General features: G+C 54.7%; 2 protein-coding genes across 9 annotated transcripts in view; both read left to right on the forward strand.

Moving 5' to 3' along the window:
• DUS2 (dihydrouridine synthase 2) overlaps positions 1-9,409 on the forward strand; it is a 45,140-nt gene extending 35,731 nt beyond the window's left edge. For 4 of the 5 annotated variants that reach the window (XM_036833168.1, XM_036833166.1, XM_036833169.1 and 1 more), the window contains 7 exons: positions 662-748; positions 2,087-2,255; positions 4,703-4,824; positions 6,102-6,251; positions 7,398-7,485; positions 8,555-8,628; positions 8,863-9,409. In XM_036833168.1, the coding sequence (XP_036689063.1) occupies positions 662-748; positions 2,087-2,255; positions 4,703-4,824; positions 6,102-6,251; positions 7,398-7,485; positions 8,555-8,628; positions 8,863-9,100 (928 nt within the window). In that variant the 3' untranslated portion in view covers positions 9,101-9,409. The remainder of the gene's footprint in view (positions 1-661; positions 749-2,086; positions 2,256-4,702; positions 4,825-6,101; positions 6,252-7,397; positions 7,486-8,554; positions 8,629-8,862) is intronic. The other variant, XM_036833167.1, reaches the window with a different exon arrangement.
• A 5,362-nt stretch (positions 9,410-14,771) lies between these two features.
• Positions 14,772-17,108, forward strand: part of NFATC3 (nuclear factor of activated T cells 3) — a 134,549-nt gene continuing 132,212 nt past the window's right edge. For all 4 annotated transcript variants that reach the window (XM_036834530.1, XM_036834532.1, XM_036834533.1 and 1 more), the window contains exon 1: positions 14,772-15,155. In XM_036834530.1, the coding sequence (XP_036690425.1) occupies positions 15,053-15,155 (103 nt within the window). In that variant the 5' untranslated portion in view covers positions 14,772-15,052. The remainder of the gene's footprint in view (positions 15,156-17,108) is intronic.

Here is a 17,108-nt window from a genome sequence, read left to right on the forward strand (position 1 = left end):
CTCTCTGGCTTGTCCCTGTGCACAGCTCAAGTTGGGGCTTACCTTAGCATCCCTAAGACTCACTCACTCATACACAAGAGCTTCTTGCAGTTGACCTTGGATGCAGGGGCCCTGGGTTGTGGTCTTGCCTCCCCTGCGGCTCTTTGTGACAGCCATGGTCTGTGGCCTGCTCTGGTTGCCGGGCCTACCCTGTGCCAGGTGCCTCTCCCCAGGATCAGCTGCCCAACTTGGCCTCAGCACACGCAGCTGTGTGGGAGTGGCCAGTCTGAGTGGCAGCAGCTGTTCCCAGTCCCTCTGGGAGGGCAAGACCGGGACAGTAAGGGTAGCATTCTTAAGGCACCGTCCCTCATCTCTGGCAGAGGCGAGGGGAAGCTGGGGAGTGGCGGTGTGACCACCCACATCGGCTTCCTGCAGCCATGCCTCACCTGCAGACCTTTGAGAGCTGGACTTGCCTTCTCAGCATGGACCTGTGTTGCCCCTGTCTGGCACAACAGAGGTCAGGGAGAGCCGTCCCCTGTAGCCCAGAGCCCTGTCCCTGCTGGCCGCATGGCCTTCCTGAGGTTCAGCAAGGAGGACAGTAGGATTTGGCTGACATAACCCGGTGCTAAGTGTGACGTGACCTTTGGCACTCAGCCCCCAGCCCCATCTCTTTATCTCCAAGGAAGCGGGAGGAGCGACCTCAGCACCCTGTCAGCTGTGAAGCCATCAAAGCCATCGCCGAAACCCTCTCCATTCCTGTCATAGCCAAGTAAGCCTCCCTTCTTCCTCGTTTATTTTTTTATGCCTCACTTCACTCAGAAGTGATTTGAACTGACAAACAGAAAACGGAATGCGATAGCATCAAAAAATGACTGTAAGAGAAAAGAAAAAAAGGGTGTGACAAAAATGAACTTGGCAATGAGGCTGAGAAGGGCCCATTGTGTCCCTTGGCCTCTGTTGAGTGGCCGATGTAGGTATGCCGTAGACAGGGGCCCAGGACATTCCTATGCACGGGTTGAGGTGGGAGTGTTCAGGGAGAGCAAGAGAGTGACTGCTGAAACAGGCCCAGGGGAAGGTGACATCACACCCAGACGTAGGTGTGTAGGGTGTAGGGTGAGGCATCTCAAGCCAGAGCACAGAGAGCCGTGGCTCAGGAGCATGAGGCAGGTCACAGACCAAAGCCCAGATGAGCCCAGATCCTGGACAGTGACAGGACCAGAACCTAGACTGGCAGGTGTGAGGTACCGATGACCAGCCCAAAGGCTTAGCAGTAAGACAGCAGTGTCCTGTTGCCACTGGGGAGCTGGCTTGTGTGGGCCAGTCGGGAGTCCAGCTCAACCCTGTACCTGCCTGATGGCAGGTTGGGAACAGAGAAGTTCTGAAGCCCTAAAACCCTGACAAAAGGCATGCCTGACTGGAGGGAGGGACGGGGGAGCTAAGGGTGGGGTGGTCCCCAGGCCAAGGAGTGTTAGAGGTGGCTTGGAGAGAGGGTAGGGCTACTCGAGACCCTGGACCCTGTTGCTGCTGTTGCCACCTGAGGGGGGTTCCCCCACCCCCATCCTCACACACAGTGCTGTCTCTGGGCTGAGGCTGCTGCCTGGCTCCTAATGGAACAGACAAAGAGCAGTTTCCAAGGGGCCGCAGGGTGGCTGAAAGGGAAATTGCAACCAAACCGGGCCTCCTTCCTTCCTCTCATGACCACCACTGCGTCGGTTCCCTCTCTAGGGTTTTGACCGAGCCGTCAGTGGGCATATAGGTGCCCCAGCCTGGGGGTTTTCCTGTGATCCCTGTATCCACGTACAGACCCCATCCTTCGGATGTGGGCTGGCTTTAGCCACTGTTCGGAATGAGGGGGAAGGAAGGTAAACGCTCCGGAGTACCTCTTAAGTGCCAGGCACAGTTTGGACTGCTTTATTTTGTTATCTCACTTGGTGCTCCTGACCCCACAGTGGGGTGTGTATTATAATCTCCAGTGTCCCGAAGCTCTCGTAGCTGAAGGACTTGGCCAAAGCCACACACTGAATAAGTGGCAGATTTAGGAGTTGCCTTTTTCTGAAATTGCTTATACAAGGATGGGGATACCCCTCACCCCACTGTTGCTTTTCAGTGGAGGATCTCACGACCACATCCAAGGATATTTGGATATACAGGACTTTCGACAAGCCACGGCAGCCTCTTCAGTGATGGTGGCCCGAGCGGCCATGTGGAACCCATCCATCTTCCTCAAGGAGGGTCCACGACCCTTGGAGGAGGTCATGCAGAAGTACATCAGATACGTATGTCTATGCACTTTTTCAAAACAAACATTTCTCACTGTCTGCCACATTCCTGCAGAAAGTGCTTTGGGTGAGACCCCAGCCCCCAGCAGCTCTCCTTTTCTTTTCTCTTTTTAAAAATTTATTATTTATTCATTTATATATTTTTGGCTGCATTGGGTCTTCGTTGCTGTGCGCGGGCTTCCTCTAGTTGCGGCGAGCGGGGGCTACTCTTCGTTGCGGTGCGTGGGCTTCCCATTGCGGTGGCCTCTCTTGTTGCAGAGCATGGGCTCTAGGCGCGCGGGCTTCAGTAGTTGTGGCACACGGGCTCAGTAGTTGTGGCTCGCGGGCTCTAGAGCGCAGCCTCAGTAGTTGTGGCGCATGGTCTTAGTTGCTCCGTGGCATGTGGGATCTTCCCGGACCAGGGCTCGAACCCATGTCCCCTGCATTGGCAGGCGGATTCTTAACCACTGCGCCACCAGGGAAGTCCCTCTCCTTTTCTTTTTAGTGTAGCATAGCATTGGGTCTCCCTGGCTGCAATGTGAAGAGCAGGGTGCTGGGGAGGCATGGCCCTACCATCACCTCCTTCTAAAGCTTTCAAGGCGTGAGGATCATAGCAAGGGCTTCTGGATCCAGGATGCAGTTGGGGCCCCAAACACATGATATCTTTCTCTTAGTCTCTGTCACCCCCTGCCCCCCTACACATACACACGCGTGCACAATGACAGTGGTGTCTGTGTCACTCATGCCAGTGGGTTGGTACCAGAGGAGCCACAGCCAGGAGGAGCCATTGTAGCTGTTGTGAGGACAGATTCTCTCCGTAAAGACGTGTCAACTGGTCGTCAGTCATAGTCACTTCTAAACGTCTTCTCTTGCTAATTCCCAGAATGCTTTAGCCTCTGACTTAGGAAATAGCCTAACTTTGACCCTCTCCTCAGGGAATAGCTTTTTCTTCTCACCCGGGGTTTGATGGTAGTGCCCGGGCATTTCCCTGTAAAGGAGTTTTTTGGCACCTGCACTATTTCCTTGGCACTGCCCTGGCACCCTGTGAGACTCTGACCAGCTGTGCATATCTGTTGGCAAAGACGGTGAGTGGTCCTCACATTCCTCAGTGAGTTGGGCCTGAGCAGAGAGTGCAGCCCTCACCCTGAGCAGACTTCCACCCTCCTCTTCAGTCCTGGAGCTCCTACCCACCTGGGGTGTCAGGAGCTTCTCAGATCCTCAGGCTGCCATGGGCAGTTGTGGCTGCCATGACATGTGGGTGTCCCCAGGGCTGTGCAAACTGGGGGTGGTAGGAGGCCCTGAGGCCTGTGCCCAGAGCTGGGCAGCCTCTGTTCTAGAGCCTCTTCTGCTTGACACTGCAGCCTTCATCCCCTTGGTTCTGGGTGTCCTGTTGGGCAGGCTGGCTCTCCAATGGCCTGGGTCAACCAGAGGCAAGGGGGACTTAGCTCGGTCTAGGTCGGCCGGCTGGCAGGTCTGTGGCAGGGAAGGCACGTTCAGTAGTGCCAAGCTTGCTCACTGGCTGAAAGGTGATGTTATCCTTCCTTCTCAGCCTGTCCCTTGGCAACTCCTCAAGAGGGTGTGTTGGGCCAGAGAAAGGGAGTGGCTTTCAAGCATACGCAGGGCTGCTTCTGGTCCAGCCAGGTGCCTTCTGTCCCAAACAAGCAGAATCAAGGCCTTGCTGCCGGCCGTGGCTTACCCACGTATCCCTGCTTTGTCCTGAGCATGTGGTGGCACCTCCAAGGCACTGAAGACATAGGCCTTGCTGGAGATATTAGAAGATTTGATAGGGGGCGAGAGGGGGAGAGGGTTCTGGGGGGCTGGGGCACCCTTTACCCACTGCTCTCCTGCCTGCCCCAGCCAGGCCGACTTCCACTGGGTATCCCTGGGCAGTTGTCTGGCCTCCCTGAGCCTGCATTTCCCAGTCTGGGTAGTGGTAACTACTTGTTTAGCTCAATGAAGTGACAAGTAACACGTGCGAACATGCTTGGTCAATGGTGCTGGACTTTTCCCATGCTGGGAGAAATTGGAGACAGGCTGTTTAAGATGTGGGAGGGGCAGGCACTCACTATGGTTATAAGGAGTAGAAGAATCTCACCCCTGTCCTGGGGCTGGTCCTGCCACACCAGAACTTGGCTGTTCCCCCCTCCCTGCCTTGGAAGATGCTCGGCAACAGGTCCTCTGTGGTAGCTGATGCAGGAGGAGCTCCCTGCACATCTGGACCTTAGTCAGGCTGTCCAGTAGAGTGTGCTCCTGACTGTGGGCCTCAGCTGTGACCCTCAAGCATTGTGCCACTAACTAGAGGAGTAGATGGCCAAGATCGAGAGGGCTCTTTTATGGGGTCACACTGCCTCGGCTGCAAGCCCCTCTGATGCCCCCTTGGAGCCCCTTTTCCTGCCATCAGAGCAGAGCTCAGGCCTGAGAGCCTGCCTGGGCAGCAAGGGGGCTCATGGCAGTTCTTCTCTCAGGCTGTGCAGTATGACAACCACTACACCAACACCAAGTACTGCTTGTGCCAGATGCTACGAGAACAGCTGGAGTCGCCCCAGGGGAGGTTGCTCCATGCCGCCCAGTCTTCCCAGGAAATTTGGTGAGAGGGGCAATGGGCTGTTCATCTGTCCTTGCAGACATTACCCAGACTTGACCCTGAGCCCTAAGCTGACTCTACCAGGGGACCCAGGACACAGCTTCTGGAGGTGGATGTGCCAGAGTGGGGAGGTGTTACAGCTTTGCCTCACAGAAGGGGGTGCTTTCAGATCTTTAGAACTTTCCATCCCTGGACTGATCTCAGCAGCAGAGTTTCGGGAACTAGGGCACCAGTAGGATGGAGGAAGGTGAGGGCTGGGCTCGGGAATCCCTGGGGAGGAAGGGGCTTTCCTGGTAACAGATCTGTCACATGCCAGGCCACCAAGATCCAATGGTTAGGAGAGTTGGGGTTGTAGAACGGAGCCCCTGGCCTGAGCCGGCACCCACACCCCATCACTTTGCAGTCTGAGAGGCCACCCCTTGATCCTCTAGATCTGGTAGAGCTACAGCTCAGGTGGTTGACATTTGGGGCCCCTCACAACCTGGTCTAGTGCCTGTTCCCACAGCTCCCTGTCTGCCTGTGCTTGTACAGGGTCTCCTGCCTGAATGCTGTCTCCCCCGCACATTAGCTGTCTATACTCTCCTTCCTCCAGAGAAGCCTTTCTGGACTAGGCTTGCCCTCAGGCAGCCATCTTCATGAATGTCCTCCAGCCCTTAAGATGCTTCCTAGAGGGAAGAGCCTTGCCAGAACCTTCCTCCTCTCCCTGGGCTTGTGGTATTCATTCTGTCCCTAGCCCATGTAGCTTAACCAGCTGGACCCAAGTATCTTGTGAGCTCAAGAGGACAACTCTCAAGAGTATCACTCTGTAGCTCTGCGTGGTACCTCAGTTTAGGCTTGGCCTGTGTGTGGTCGGGGCGGGAAGTGGGGAACCAGTCAGTGGTCAGGCCTCCGTGTCTTCCTCCCACGGGCCTGCATGAGAACAAGGCTGTGCATATCCCCAGCGCTTGGTCAGCATAGCTCAACTCACTCACTGCTGGCTAGGGACACCTGCCTGTGTGTTCCTCCTCAGAAGAGAGGCTGCAGATGACCTTTGGAATCTATTCCACCCAGCCCAGCCTGCCCTCCAGTGCTCACGCTCAGGGACCTGCATTCATTCTCCATCTGTCAGTTCAGGCTGATCACAGGGGTGTGTAGAAAGCACCTTCTGATGGCTAGGCCCTGGTGGTGTTTGGGTATATGTGGGGGGCATTTCTCAGTGGTGGGGCCCTGGGCTCCTGCAGTAGTTTCCTGAATGCTGGCTCCACTAAGGGGCTTCCCCTACTCTGCTTGTCCCTTCATAGTGAGGCCTTTGGCCTTGGTGCCTTCTATGAGGAAACCACACGAGAGCTGGACGCCCGGCGGGCCAAACTCTTGGCCAGGAGCCCAGAGGAGGTGGAGGAGCCAGCTGAAGACACCTCTGGTATCATTAAGATGGCTGTCAAGTTTGACCGGTAGGTCTGCAGCTTGGCCTCAGCTTGGGCCAGGGCCAGTGTCCTCAGGTCTGACTGGGCCAGCAAGCTGGCTGCCGTCCATGGTTAATGCCAAGCTTAGGGACCACAGATCTCCTTGGTTTGGATGATTGTTCTCAGTTTTCAGCAACCCAAAGAAGGCACTTTGGAGAAGACAGTCGCTGAAAGCCCAGGCAGTGCTGTCAGGGTTGTGCATGCTGTCCCAAGGGTGACTAAACTATACCTTTTTCCTGACCCACCCCTTCCCACAACTCAGGCTGGGGAGACTTGTCCCCTCTGTTCCTCGAAGTCTGTGTTTTCTCCTTGGCCCTCAGGAATTAGCTGCCTGCAGGGAGCTCCAGAAGAGCAGCAGGACCTAAACCGTCATCTGGCTAAACAGCCTACCCTCACTGCCCCTCGCTAGCCCTGTGGTGCCCTCTCTAGGCAGAAATAGCCTCAGGCCAATTATTGCCTCAGACTGTGACTCAGCTTTGAATGGGGCCCTCATCCTTGTCTCTGTGATCTGGAATCTGAACCTTTCTGGGATCCCCAGGCCCAGACCAGGAGTCAGTCTTGTCTGGCAAAGTCTTGGGAGGAGGGATGTAGGCACAGCTGTTGGGCAGTCATATCCAGGGAGAGCTCCTGGTGGGAAGCTGGAACATCGCGCTTCCCACCCTGTTACCGCCTGACTCTGAAACTGGAGTCCACTGTGCCCAAGGCAGCAGCGGATCATCCTGACACTTGGTGGACATAATCAGGGTGGACCCTGAGCTAGATCCTGAGACCACTGTGTGGCCACCTGTGTCCCCACTCCCACCCACTCCCTCCTGATATTGTCTTGAGAGGCAAATTGTACCTTCCTTCTTGGCTGTTGAAGGCTCTTTTCCAGGCTGGAGCTCAGAGTGCTGGAGTTCACTTCCCATTCCAATTCCCCAAGCAACTGAAGCCCATCTTCCCTTTAGGTAGAACTCAGGCCCCAAGCCACTGGTGGGACAGAAATGGGAGCTCAAGGGAATAGGTGCAGGAGTCCTAAGGCAGCAGTTTGCTGTCCCAGTTCCTGCAGCTCCTACCAGGAACTGAGTAGGGCCGCTGCTGAGGAAGGGAGTGCTCATGGTAGGTGGGCCCTGACACCTTTCCCTCCTTCCCCAGGAGAGCATACTCACCCCAGATCACCCCCAAGATGTGCCTGCTGGAGTGGTGCCGGAGGGAGAAGTTGGCACAGCCTGTGTATGAAACGGTGAGTTCCTGCCTGTGGCCTGCCCTGCATCCAGCCCACAGCACTCCCATGGCTAGTGCCGCCACCCCGAGCCCACCCACAGCTCGTACCTGCACTCCAGACTGCTTGGCTGGAGCCTGGCTTTGCCTTCTTTGCCTTCTAGCTCCTTCCCTTTGACAGTGGACCTGTTGTCTAGTTCTGGCCACTTTCATAAAACTGAACTAGAGGCCTGAGTAAGAGGCTGCTTCCGCCAGTCCCCTCCAGTGGCATTGCTTAGGCAGGAGAGACTTCTCTGGAGAGGGTCAATTGGCTTAGGAAGGACGCTCAGACCTAAAAGTTAGACTGACATGTTTTTGGACCAGGCCTCAGCCAGTGGGGCACAGAATTGGGCCCCATGTCTGGGGCCCCTCAGGGGAAACTTTGGGACAGTCTTGCTTCACTTTCTTTGGTCCCCATGGCCTGTTTAGGTTGCTCTGTCTCTTTTGGACTGGCCTTCTGACCTCCAAGCTTGTATCTTCTGGGCCTTGTGTTCCCTTCTGCCAGAGTGACTTTTCCAAAACGAATTTGATTCTGTCCCCCTTGCTCGCGTCCTCATCAGCTCCTCAGTGCCTTTGGGATCAAGCCCTACTACCTCAGCACAGAGCACGAGACCCCCACGTGTCTTTCTGCTTCAGGTCACATCCACTCAGCTCTCTGTCCGCCACATCACCTGGTCGCTCTGCCAGGTGTACCTTCTTTGCCCCAGTCCTTGTCCTCTCTCACCGCTTTGCCATCTGTTGAACTCCTTCTCATTTTGGGGGACCTGGCCCACCCAGATGTCAGTAGGAGGAAGCTCCATAGTCACATGCAGCTAAGGGCTCTGACGGACCTTTGCTTAGGTCCATGACAGAACTCCTGACACACTGGGATGTCACTGACTGTTTGTGTATCTACCTTTCTTCCCTGGAAGATGCACTAGGCACTTCTGCTGGGGAGGAGCATGTGATACAGGTAGCCTTCATTTGATTTCGGTGGGAAGGACTTCCCTCCAGGGCTTGGCCCTCTTGCTCTCATGCAGCCATCCCTGTTTCCTTTGCTCTCTCTGTACCAGGTTCAACGGCCCCTGGATCGCCTCTTCTGTTCTGTTGTCACTGTTGCCGAACAAAAGTACCAGTCCACCTTGTGGTGAGTTTCCTTATCAGTGGGCATGAGGCTTGTCAGCAGGGCCTGATCCTCGCATTGGCCTGGGAGGGTTAGGGGGATGGTGTACCTGGGCAGTGGCATCCCTGGGCGATGACCCCTTCCCTAGTTTTGTCAGAATCTCTGCCAAGGGCGTGTAGAGTAAGGCCTCCCAGACTCTAGTCCTGTAACCAGTCTGCCTGTCTTCCTGCCTTATTGCCCCATGCCTCGTCTGCCTAGGGACAAGTCCAAGAAACTGGCGGAGCAGGCTGCAGCCATCGTCTGTCTGCGGAGCCAGGGCCTCCCTGAGGGTCGGCTGGGTGAGGAGGGCCCCTCCTTGCACAAGCGCAAGCGGGAGGCCCCTGACCAAGACACTGGGGACCCCAGAGCTCAGGAGCCAGCCATGCCTGGGGAGCTGTGCAAGAAGCCCTTTTTAGCCTTGGCAAGTGGTAAAGAGAGCCCACTGGAAGGCTGGTGACTACCGTCCCTACCCTGGTCAGCCCCTCTCTGGGCCTGGCCCTAGGATGGCTATGGGTGCAGAGCATCAGCCAGATGCCACTGGACAACTTGCTGCCACTGCTGGCAGGAATTAAGAGGTTCTGGCCTGGGCCAGCAGCCTGGAGCACAGGCCAGGAGATCCTCAGAGTGCTCATCTCCTTTGGTGGGTCTGAGTAGCAGAGCCAAGTTCCCAGTGACCTCAGTATTTTCTTTGAAAACAGGAGCTTTTCAGGTGGCACCTCCCCAACCTGACATTGGTACAGTGCAATAAAGACACCCTCCACCCTTACCCACGGCTGGTTGCTTCAGCCTGGCACCTTTACACATGGACAGATGTCCTGGCATAATTATTCTGCTTCTACCCTCTGTGCAGAGCCGGGGCTTTCTAAAACATTTCTCCTACCCATCCTTACGAGTCTAGATGGAGGTGGTGGGTTGGTTATCACCTTTAATGCTCACTGGACTTGAGTTGAGCCAGGAAAGTCCAAGAAGCCCATTCTCCTGATGGTAAACCTGAGGTACTGGCCATCAGTTGGCTTTCCTGATGAGAGGTGATATGGAATCTGGGGGAATGATTAGGGTATCTGGTGCCCTAGTAAGGGACCAGCTCAGGTGAGGGGTGGGGGGTGCTGGGTCTGACCCCAGCTAGAGCTCAGACCTGTGAGGTGCCTGCTCTGAGCAGAGGACACTGGAGACTGCTGATGGCAGCAATTTGGGGGCCTTGTGATTGCCTGCCCATGCCACTGCCCACCCCCCCTTCCGCCCCCACCATCCTGTTCGGGCCGGAAGGAAGTGGCAGATTCTCTTTAATTTCCTTCTGGCAGTGAGAAGCAAACAAACAGCTACTGCATCTTATGGGGCCTCCCCCACCCCGCTTACTGGGAGGGGCGTTCTGACCAAAGGTCCCTGCCCAGCACCGCCTCTGCTTCCTCAGCTGTAAACATGCTGCTTTTCCTCCCCTTTTCAAAGCTCTGTGAGGAGGGGGGATTCCCCTCTGGGCCAAGGCCTTGTTTCTCCCATCTACTCAGGGTCAGGCCCCTGTGCCAGTCAGTACCCCCAGCCCTGATGACCTGAATCAGGGGTTGGGCAGGTAAGGCCCCTGTCTCAGTCCCAGAGCAGCCCCTCCCTGCACCCACACTTGCTCTTCTGTTTGCAGATAAGGATACCAATACCAGTGGCCTCCCAGAGCCCATCACTCTTTGACCTTGGGCAAGTCACTTCTAGTTCTTGCTGGGCCCAAGGGCCCTTCTCTGAGTGGGATCAGCTGTTCTCTTCCTGCTCGAGGCCGGCTGGAGGATAGTCTCGCCCTATGATAGCGGCACTGTGCAGCTAATGGGGTCACTCCATACCGAGGCTGCCCTAACTAACTTCCCAGACCAGTGCTTCCAGAGAAGGAGCCCCACCCAGGAGAGAGACTGAGGCTTGGTTCAGTCTCAGCCATCAAACTTGAGGCACAATTTATTTCTGCTTTTTCTTACAAAAAACTGTTTCAGTCAAAATGCCCCCTTTGCCGTTCCTCATACCCCAACTGGAACAGGACAGACAGAGAGGCCCCAGTGGACCCCTCAGGCATCCTGAGCTAGTCAGAACTTGTGGGAGGACCCTGTGTGGGCCAGGTACCAAGTCTTAAGATCCACTTCCCTGGTGGGGTTGGGCTCTGTCCTCAGACCTCTTCTCCCACCAGTGTGGTTTCCCTGGAGAAGCCCCTTCTCTGGAGGGGTCAGGTTCATTTCTGGGCTATGGGGAAGGAAAGGCAGGGGTAGAGGTCAGTCGCTAAGATAGAATTTAGAGTGTGGGGACTTTGAAGGCCCAGGAAAAGTAGTGGGGAAAGGGTTAGTCACAGGGGAGCAGGTGGGGAGGGGCTAGTGTGTGTTCCTTGACTGAGGATGTCTGGCAAAATCCTGGTTGAATATGTTGGCCCTCAAATGGTTTCGCTTTAGCACACATCAGTGATGCCTGCCCTGGTCTCAGAGAGACCTGCCTAAGAGCTGGGACCAACTGGGAGGGCCCAGTCAGGTCTGAAAGCGCTACCCGCTGTTCTCATCATGCCCACCTTAAACTCAGGCCACTTAGATGCCCAAACCCCTCTCTGGTCTGGTGACCACCATACTTATCCGTCCATTCCAGCCACCCTGATTGAGGACTTCCTCTTAGCTCATCATATTTTGGGGACACATGGTTTTGATATGAGCACAAGAGGGAGGGACAAGGCTGGAGAGGGTGGCAGGTCTTCCGAAGGCCACAGCAAGCGGACTGGACTTGGTGCAAAGATGGGTGGGTAATCTCTTGCCCCTGCAGTCCTGCATACTCAGTCCTTCCAGGTGTCACTCCTGCTCAGAACTCCTCCATGGCTCTCAATTGCCCCCTGGATCAAGTCCAAACTCCTCAGCCTAGCGCTTGAGGACAAAGTGCTGACCCTGTCTTCTCAGCACCATGTGCTGACTTCAGCAACTAACTTTCTTCGATTGTAGTTGGCTGGTCATATCGCCTCCGCCCAGATTGGGAGCTGCTCAAGGGCACTCCTTGTGTCTCTTCTGGCCAGCCTGGGCATGGGGGTAGGGAGCAGGCACAGAGGAAAAATCAAACAAGAGCTTGTGTTGGGGGGATGTGTGCCATGGAGAGGAGGAACTTTTCTAAACTCTGACTTTCCTCCAAGGCTCCTATTTGCCCTAATGTGGAACAAGGTGGGCTGGACTGAGCTAAGCTGTACCATTCCATGGCTCAAGAGGCCACAGGAGAGCCTTCAGCGATGAGAATTCAGGGCCAGGCCTGTGGCAGCTGATGGAAGGGATGGTTTTCCTCAGTCTCGAGCCTGGCTGGCATTCACACAGGAGGGAGGGGGACCCACACAGTCCTTGTCCACCAGCCCGGCCAAGTCTGGGGTTCTGTCTGTTGCACTGGGTCCCTGGGCCTCCTGGTTTCACAGGGCTCTCAGAAGGCTGGAGGTGGGTCAGATGGCCTCCTGCCACCTAAGAGAGCTTTGGAGCTGACCTGAGGAGGAGCTTATGGGGGAGGTCCTGGACCTGGCTAAGGAAAAGGGGTGGAGAGAGTTTGTATATTGATGTCTGTGTATTGATTCGTCACAGCCTGCAGAGCTCCCAGCCATTGCTGCCTTTCTTACAAAGGCGGTAACACTCTTCCTGCAGTTGGTGCCCACCCCCTGCCTCAGCCCTCATCACTCCAGGTTAGGGTTCTCAGTTTCCTCCAGAGCAGAAACCTTCCCCAAGACATGAGCCCTTTTAAGTGTTCTCCAGGTGCATGGTAGCTGGGAACACAGATGCGTCGCTAAGCATTTGATGAATGGGTGAATTTTTCAAGCCACCTATAGCTTCTCTGGTCCCTTCCCAGTGGTGGGGCTGACGGGCCCATGATCTCCCTCTTGCCTTCCCCCCTGGCCTGGCTGGCTGAGCCCCTGGTTCAGGTAAAGTCATGTGTGGAGGGCAGAGGGGTTATATGAAGGTCCATTTTCTCCATCCAGATGATAACCTGGGAGGTATTGTGGGGGGGTGGTAGGGGGCACACATCCTGAAACTGCATCATTTTATGACGAGGAGAGGTGAGCTGGCTAAGCTTCTGGGGCCTTTTACTATACTAAGGGTCATGTTACATGTAGTACTAATTGGCAGACCAACGATCTGCCTGGGGCCGAAAGCTGTAAAGTTAGTGTGGAGTTTGGGCTCTAAATTCCACACCTAGGCCCTCAAGGTTGGAGATCCTTTGAAGGCAGTACTGCTTATTGGAAGGCTGTTTCACCCACTTAATACCATTTGCTCCCTCTCCTTGACTACTGTTATCTTCTTCTGCCTCTAACCTTCCCCTCCCCCACTCCAATCCAGAGATTCATTCAGAATTCTGAACATGGAAGTCTTCTGCTGGAAACCCTTTTGTGGCTCCCTCCTGCACTCAGGATAAAGTCCAGATACCTTGCAGTGGCTTGCAGTACCCTGCCCCTTCATCTGGCTTTACCTTTGGCTCCTGTTCACTGCGTGAACTCTCTGGTCTCCAAGTCTTTGGAAATCTGTTCTCTGCCTGGAACCATCTTTCTCACTTCTTGCCCATCTCTCCAATTCTTACTTAGCCTTGTGGACGCCTGCAGCCTGGGAGATTATGAGCCTTCTCTGAGCTCTTGGCACAGCCCTAATCTCTTTGGACAGTGATTATAGATTTGCTTGCCTCCTCTCCCTGATGCCTGAAGGGAGATTAATTTATCTCTGCCTCCCCAGGTCCAGCACAGGCATGGGTACAGAGCACAGGGCAGGAAGTTTTCTGACCTCAGGGGTGAACCAATCCAAGATAAACGTCTCAACGGCTCTGTACGTTCCCTGTCCTCCTGACCCTAGGCCTAGTTGGGCTCTCCCTAGGGCTCCCTGGTAGCTCAGGTTGTCAGTCTACATATTGAGACATCTCTGGAGGGTGCTCCACCTTGCCCTCTTCTCCAGTGGCTTTTGTGGACAGCGTGGGATGTGCCTGGGCTCTTGCACCTGCACCCAAGTTTCTGAGACATAGCAACTTGGTTCCTCTGGCAACACACTTCTAGGGAGGCTGTGCCCTTCGCAGCCTGGAGCTAGGGGAGTTGGCCACCGCCACCTCTTCCAGCTCTCTGTCCACCCTGTGCCTTGGAGGAGCCCTAAGTAAACAAGCCAGGCTCAGTGTCCCTGGGCCCGGCCTCCACCTCAGGGCCCAGGAGGAGGCATCTTGGGTAGTCTCCAGGCAAGACAGGCCCACTGGGGAGGGGCAGAGAGTGAAACTGTTCTGACGCAGTGTCATTTCCTCCCCCCTAACAGCCACTCAGTTTGGGTAACACAATCCCTCCTGCTTTAACCGATGTGCATCGGGATGCAGAGGTCACAGAGCCCGTTGAATGGTGCGAGTTCACGACGGGGTTTTCCCGTTCAGTCGGCCTGATTTACAGCAGGGACAGACCCTGCCCCTGGGCTTTGCCAAGGCCTCGAATGCGCCGGCTGTCCTCGAAGGAGCAGCTGCCAGGCCGGCTGACGGCGAGCAGACAAAGGCTCAGGCAGCAAAGCGCAGACCCCGCCCCGCAAGGGTGCGTCTGCAGCGACTGGTAGCTCAGACTTGGGCCTCGTTGCGCAACCCAGGTTTCCTCCGGCTCCGCCCCACCTTAGCTGGAAGCCCGACCCAGTCCCAGCCTTCTCGAGACTCCGCCATTAAGGCTGGGGTAAAGGGATGAGGGAGTGAGTGATGTCCACGTAACCCTCCGGGGCGCTGTTACCTTCCCCAAACCCAGCCAGGCAGGAATAACACTGCAGCCGCGTGTCACCGCACCCTTAACCCCAAGGCTCTTGGCGCCCCTTCCCCAACGTGGGGTCTGCCTAATAAGGCAAGGGATCTCTGACTGGCAGGTGGTGGGCCCCTCAATATAATTAGAGGGCTATCGACCTCACACCCTGGTACCGGGTCCTGGCTTAGAAGGAGTTGATGCAAACTACGACTCCCAAGAGGTAGTAGGGCTATCCGGCTCTCCATAATCACGTGACTTCCTTCTCCTGGAGAGGTAGTCACGCGGTAGGCCGGTGAGGGGGCGGTGCCATCGGGCTCGTCCGCGGCGCCAGTGGCCTATGGGCGGCCGGGTCAGATGGGCGCGCGGTAGGGGGCGGGACCGGGCTCGCGGCACGGCGCGGGAGCGCGCCGGTGGCGGCCGCTGTAGTGGGGCGGGGAATATCGTCTAAGGCGACCGTGGCAGCTTGGGCATCGACGACTGGCAGTGGTGGCGGCTCCTGGTGCGGTTCGGCGGGCGGCCAGTTTTAGAGTTCGGAACGGAACGCTCGACGTCGCGGTCCCCGCCCGGAAAGTTTGCTGCGGAGCTGCAACCTCCTGGCCGGCGCGGCCCGGCATGAAGCGGCGCTGAGGAGCCGCCGCCGCCGCCGCCGCCGCCGCCTGAGGAGGAGCCGCAGCACCCTGGGCCACGCCGATGACTACTGCAAACTGTGGCGCCCACGACGAGCTCGACTTTAAACTCGTCTTTGGCGAGGACGGGGCGCCGCCACCGCCGCCCCCGGTCTCGCGGCCTGCAGGTGGGTGCCGGGCGGGGCGGGAACGAGGAGCGTCAGCTCTTCTCGCTCGCAAGAGCTCGCCCCCTCCCTGCCTGGTCCCTTGGTTGTCCCGGGTCTGGTAACATCGTGTGTGTGTGTTTGGGGGGGGTGAGTGTCTGGTAACATCGTGTGTGTGTGTGTATGTGGTGATGTAACATTGTGTGTGTGGGGGGGTGAGTGGTAACATCGTGTGTGGTGTGTGTGTGTGGTGAGTGGCTGGTAACATCGCGCGCGTGTGTGTGTGTGTGTGGTGAGTGTCTGGTAACATCGTGTGTGTGTGTGGTGAGTGAAGAGCGGATTTAAACCGCTGAGGAGGCGTGTGGGTCGCAGCGACGTGGAAGTGGCCGCGGGCTAGGCTGGAAGCAAACTAGTGGGGAACTGGACTCCGGGACGCCTGTGGCCAGTGGACGCCCGGGGTTTGGAGGCCGAGGGTCGGGGCCGCTGCCCAGGTGGCGTCTGGTTGTCGCTGCTTTGCCAGCGTGGTGCGGAGGAAATGTCCCTGTGAAGTGTAAGCAGGTTTGGTTTTTCATCTATTCTAGGTTTTAAAAACAATCTGCATTTGAAAGATGCGCATTCTGGAAGTGCAGGAGCTCCCTAAAATTCGTGCGCATGTCTGTTTAAATCTACTTTGCTAGGAGAGTTAGGCTGTAGTGTTAACTTCCACTTGTGCAAGTTAATGGCCCACATTTAATTCGAAGTGTAACTATAACGGGACTTTTCCGAAAACTGGGTTTCTTTTTTTTTGAGCTAAGTGTTTCGGAAGATTTTAAAAAGTGGGGTGCCGTGTTTGTAATTTTCCTAGAAAGTTCTGGAAGTCAGTTTTTATTTTAAGAAAAAGCTCACCTCGGAAGATGTTTTAAAGGATATCATGAGTTGGGTTTTAAAGGAGAGCGTGAAAGGCTGGGCACCATAATGCTTGGAGGTCAGACCAGTCAGGAAATAGAAACAGGATGGTTGGGGACTCTCCTGTGACCTGGTTTGGAATAGTGTGGTTCATTAAGTTCAGTTTCCTTATTACTTATGCAGGCGAACTTCAAAAGGGAGATGGATAAGACTAATCCCCTTTTATTTTTTCCGGTGTTAGGTGAATTACCTTATGTTCATATTGATGTTCAAGAGACTGTTCTGTAGGGTAGCACTGAAAAACATATCTGAATGTATGGCATAAGTATTCTCTGGGAAGTATTTGTACTGTATTATCAGTCCTATTAGTCTTTATATGTTAGATGTCTTTCTCAACATAGTAAATAATTTACAGTAGTTATTTGTTGGCTGCGTTTTTTTCAATTCCACTGACATCATTTGAGCACCTATTATGCTCAAGGTAGTGTTAGGTAGTGTTACGATGGATGCAGAAAGAACTGAGGCCCCTCAAGGAGCTTGGGAAATGGAATGGGGGGCACATAATCCAAATAACTGTGCTACTAGGCTGACTGAATGGTGGTGCAGCTTATAATAGAGGTAGAAACAGGGGGAAAGTGGCATTGGTGGAGAGGGTTGCATTGAATTGTACTTAAATTATGGGGATTTAACAAAATAAAATCTTGTTTGAATGAGTGTTTTCATTATAAAGAAGATAAAGTTGATGATGTCAGCAAACCTTTATTGGGCACAAACTTGATTAGAGTACATTAAATACCAAATATATGATCAATAAAGATGTTAACCAAACATATGAGTAATAAAGGATTGTCATCAAATAGGAGTTGTATGTACATCCAAAACATTAAATAACATTTAAATGCTATGAAAACAGCTATTTAAGGAATGATTTTTGCCATAAAACCCCTAAAAAAACATTTTCATATTAAATGGGTCTAGAGGAGTTAAGGTTTGAAACTTTATTTACAGCTGATTTTCCCAAAGTTAAACTTGAGCAGTTTTATTTGTGACAAAAAGTCCACTTTAAAGTAGTCTATTTTTTTTTTAACATCT

The sequence above is a fragment of the Balaenoptera musculus genome, chromosome 19 (genome assembly GCF_009873245.2).
Source record: "Balaenoptera musculus isolate JJ_BM4_2016_0621 chromosome 19, mBalMus1.pri.v3, whole genome shotgun sequence".
In the NCBI taxonomy this organism is placed as follows: Eukaryota; Metazoa; Chordata; class Mammalia; order Artiodactyla; family Balaenopteridae; genus Balaenoptera; species Balaenoptera musculus.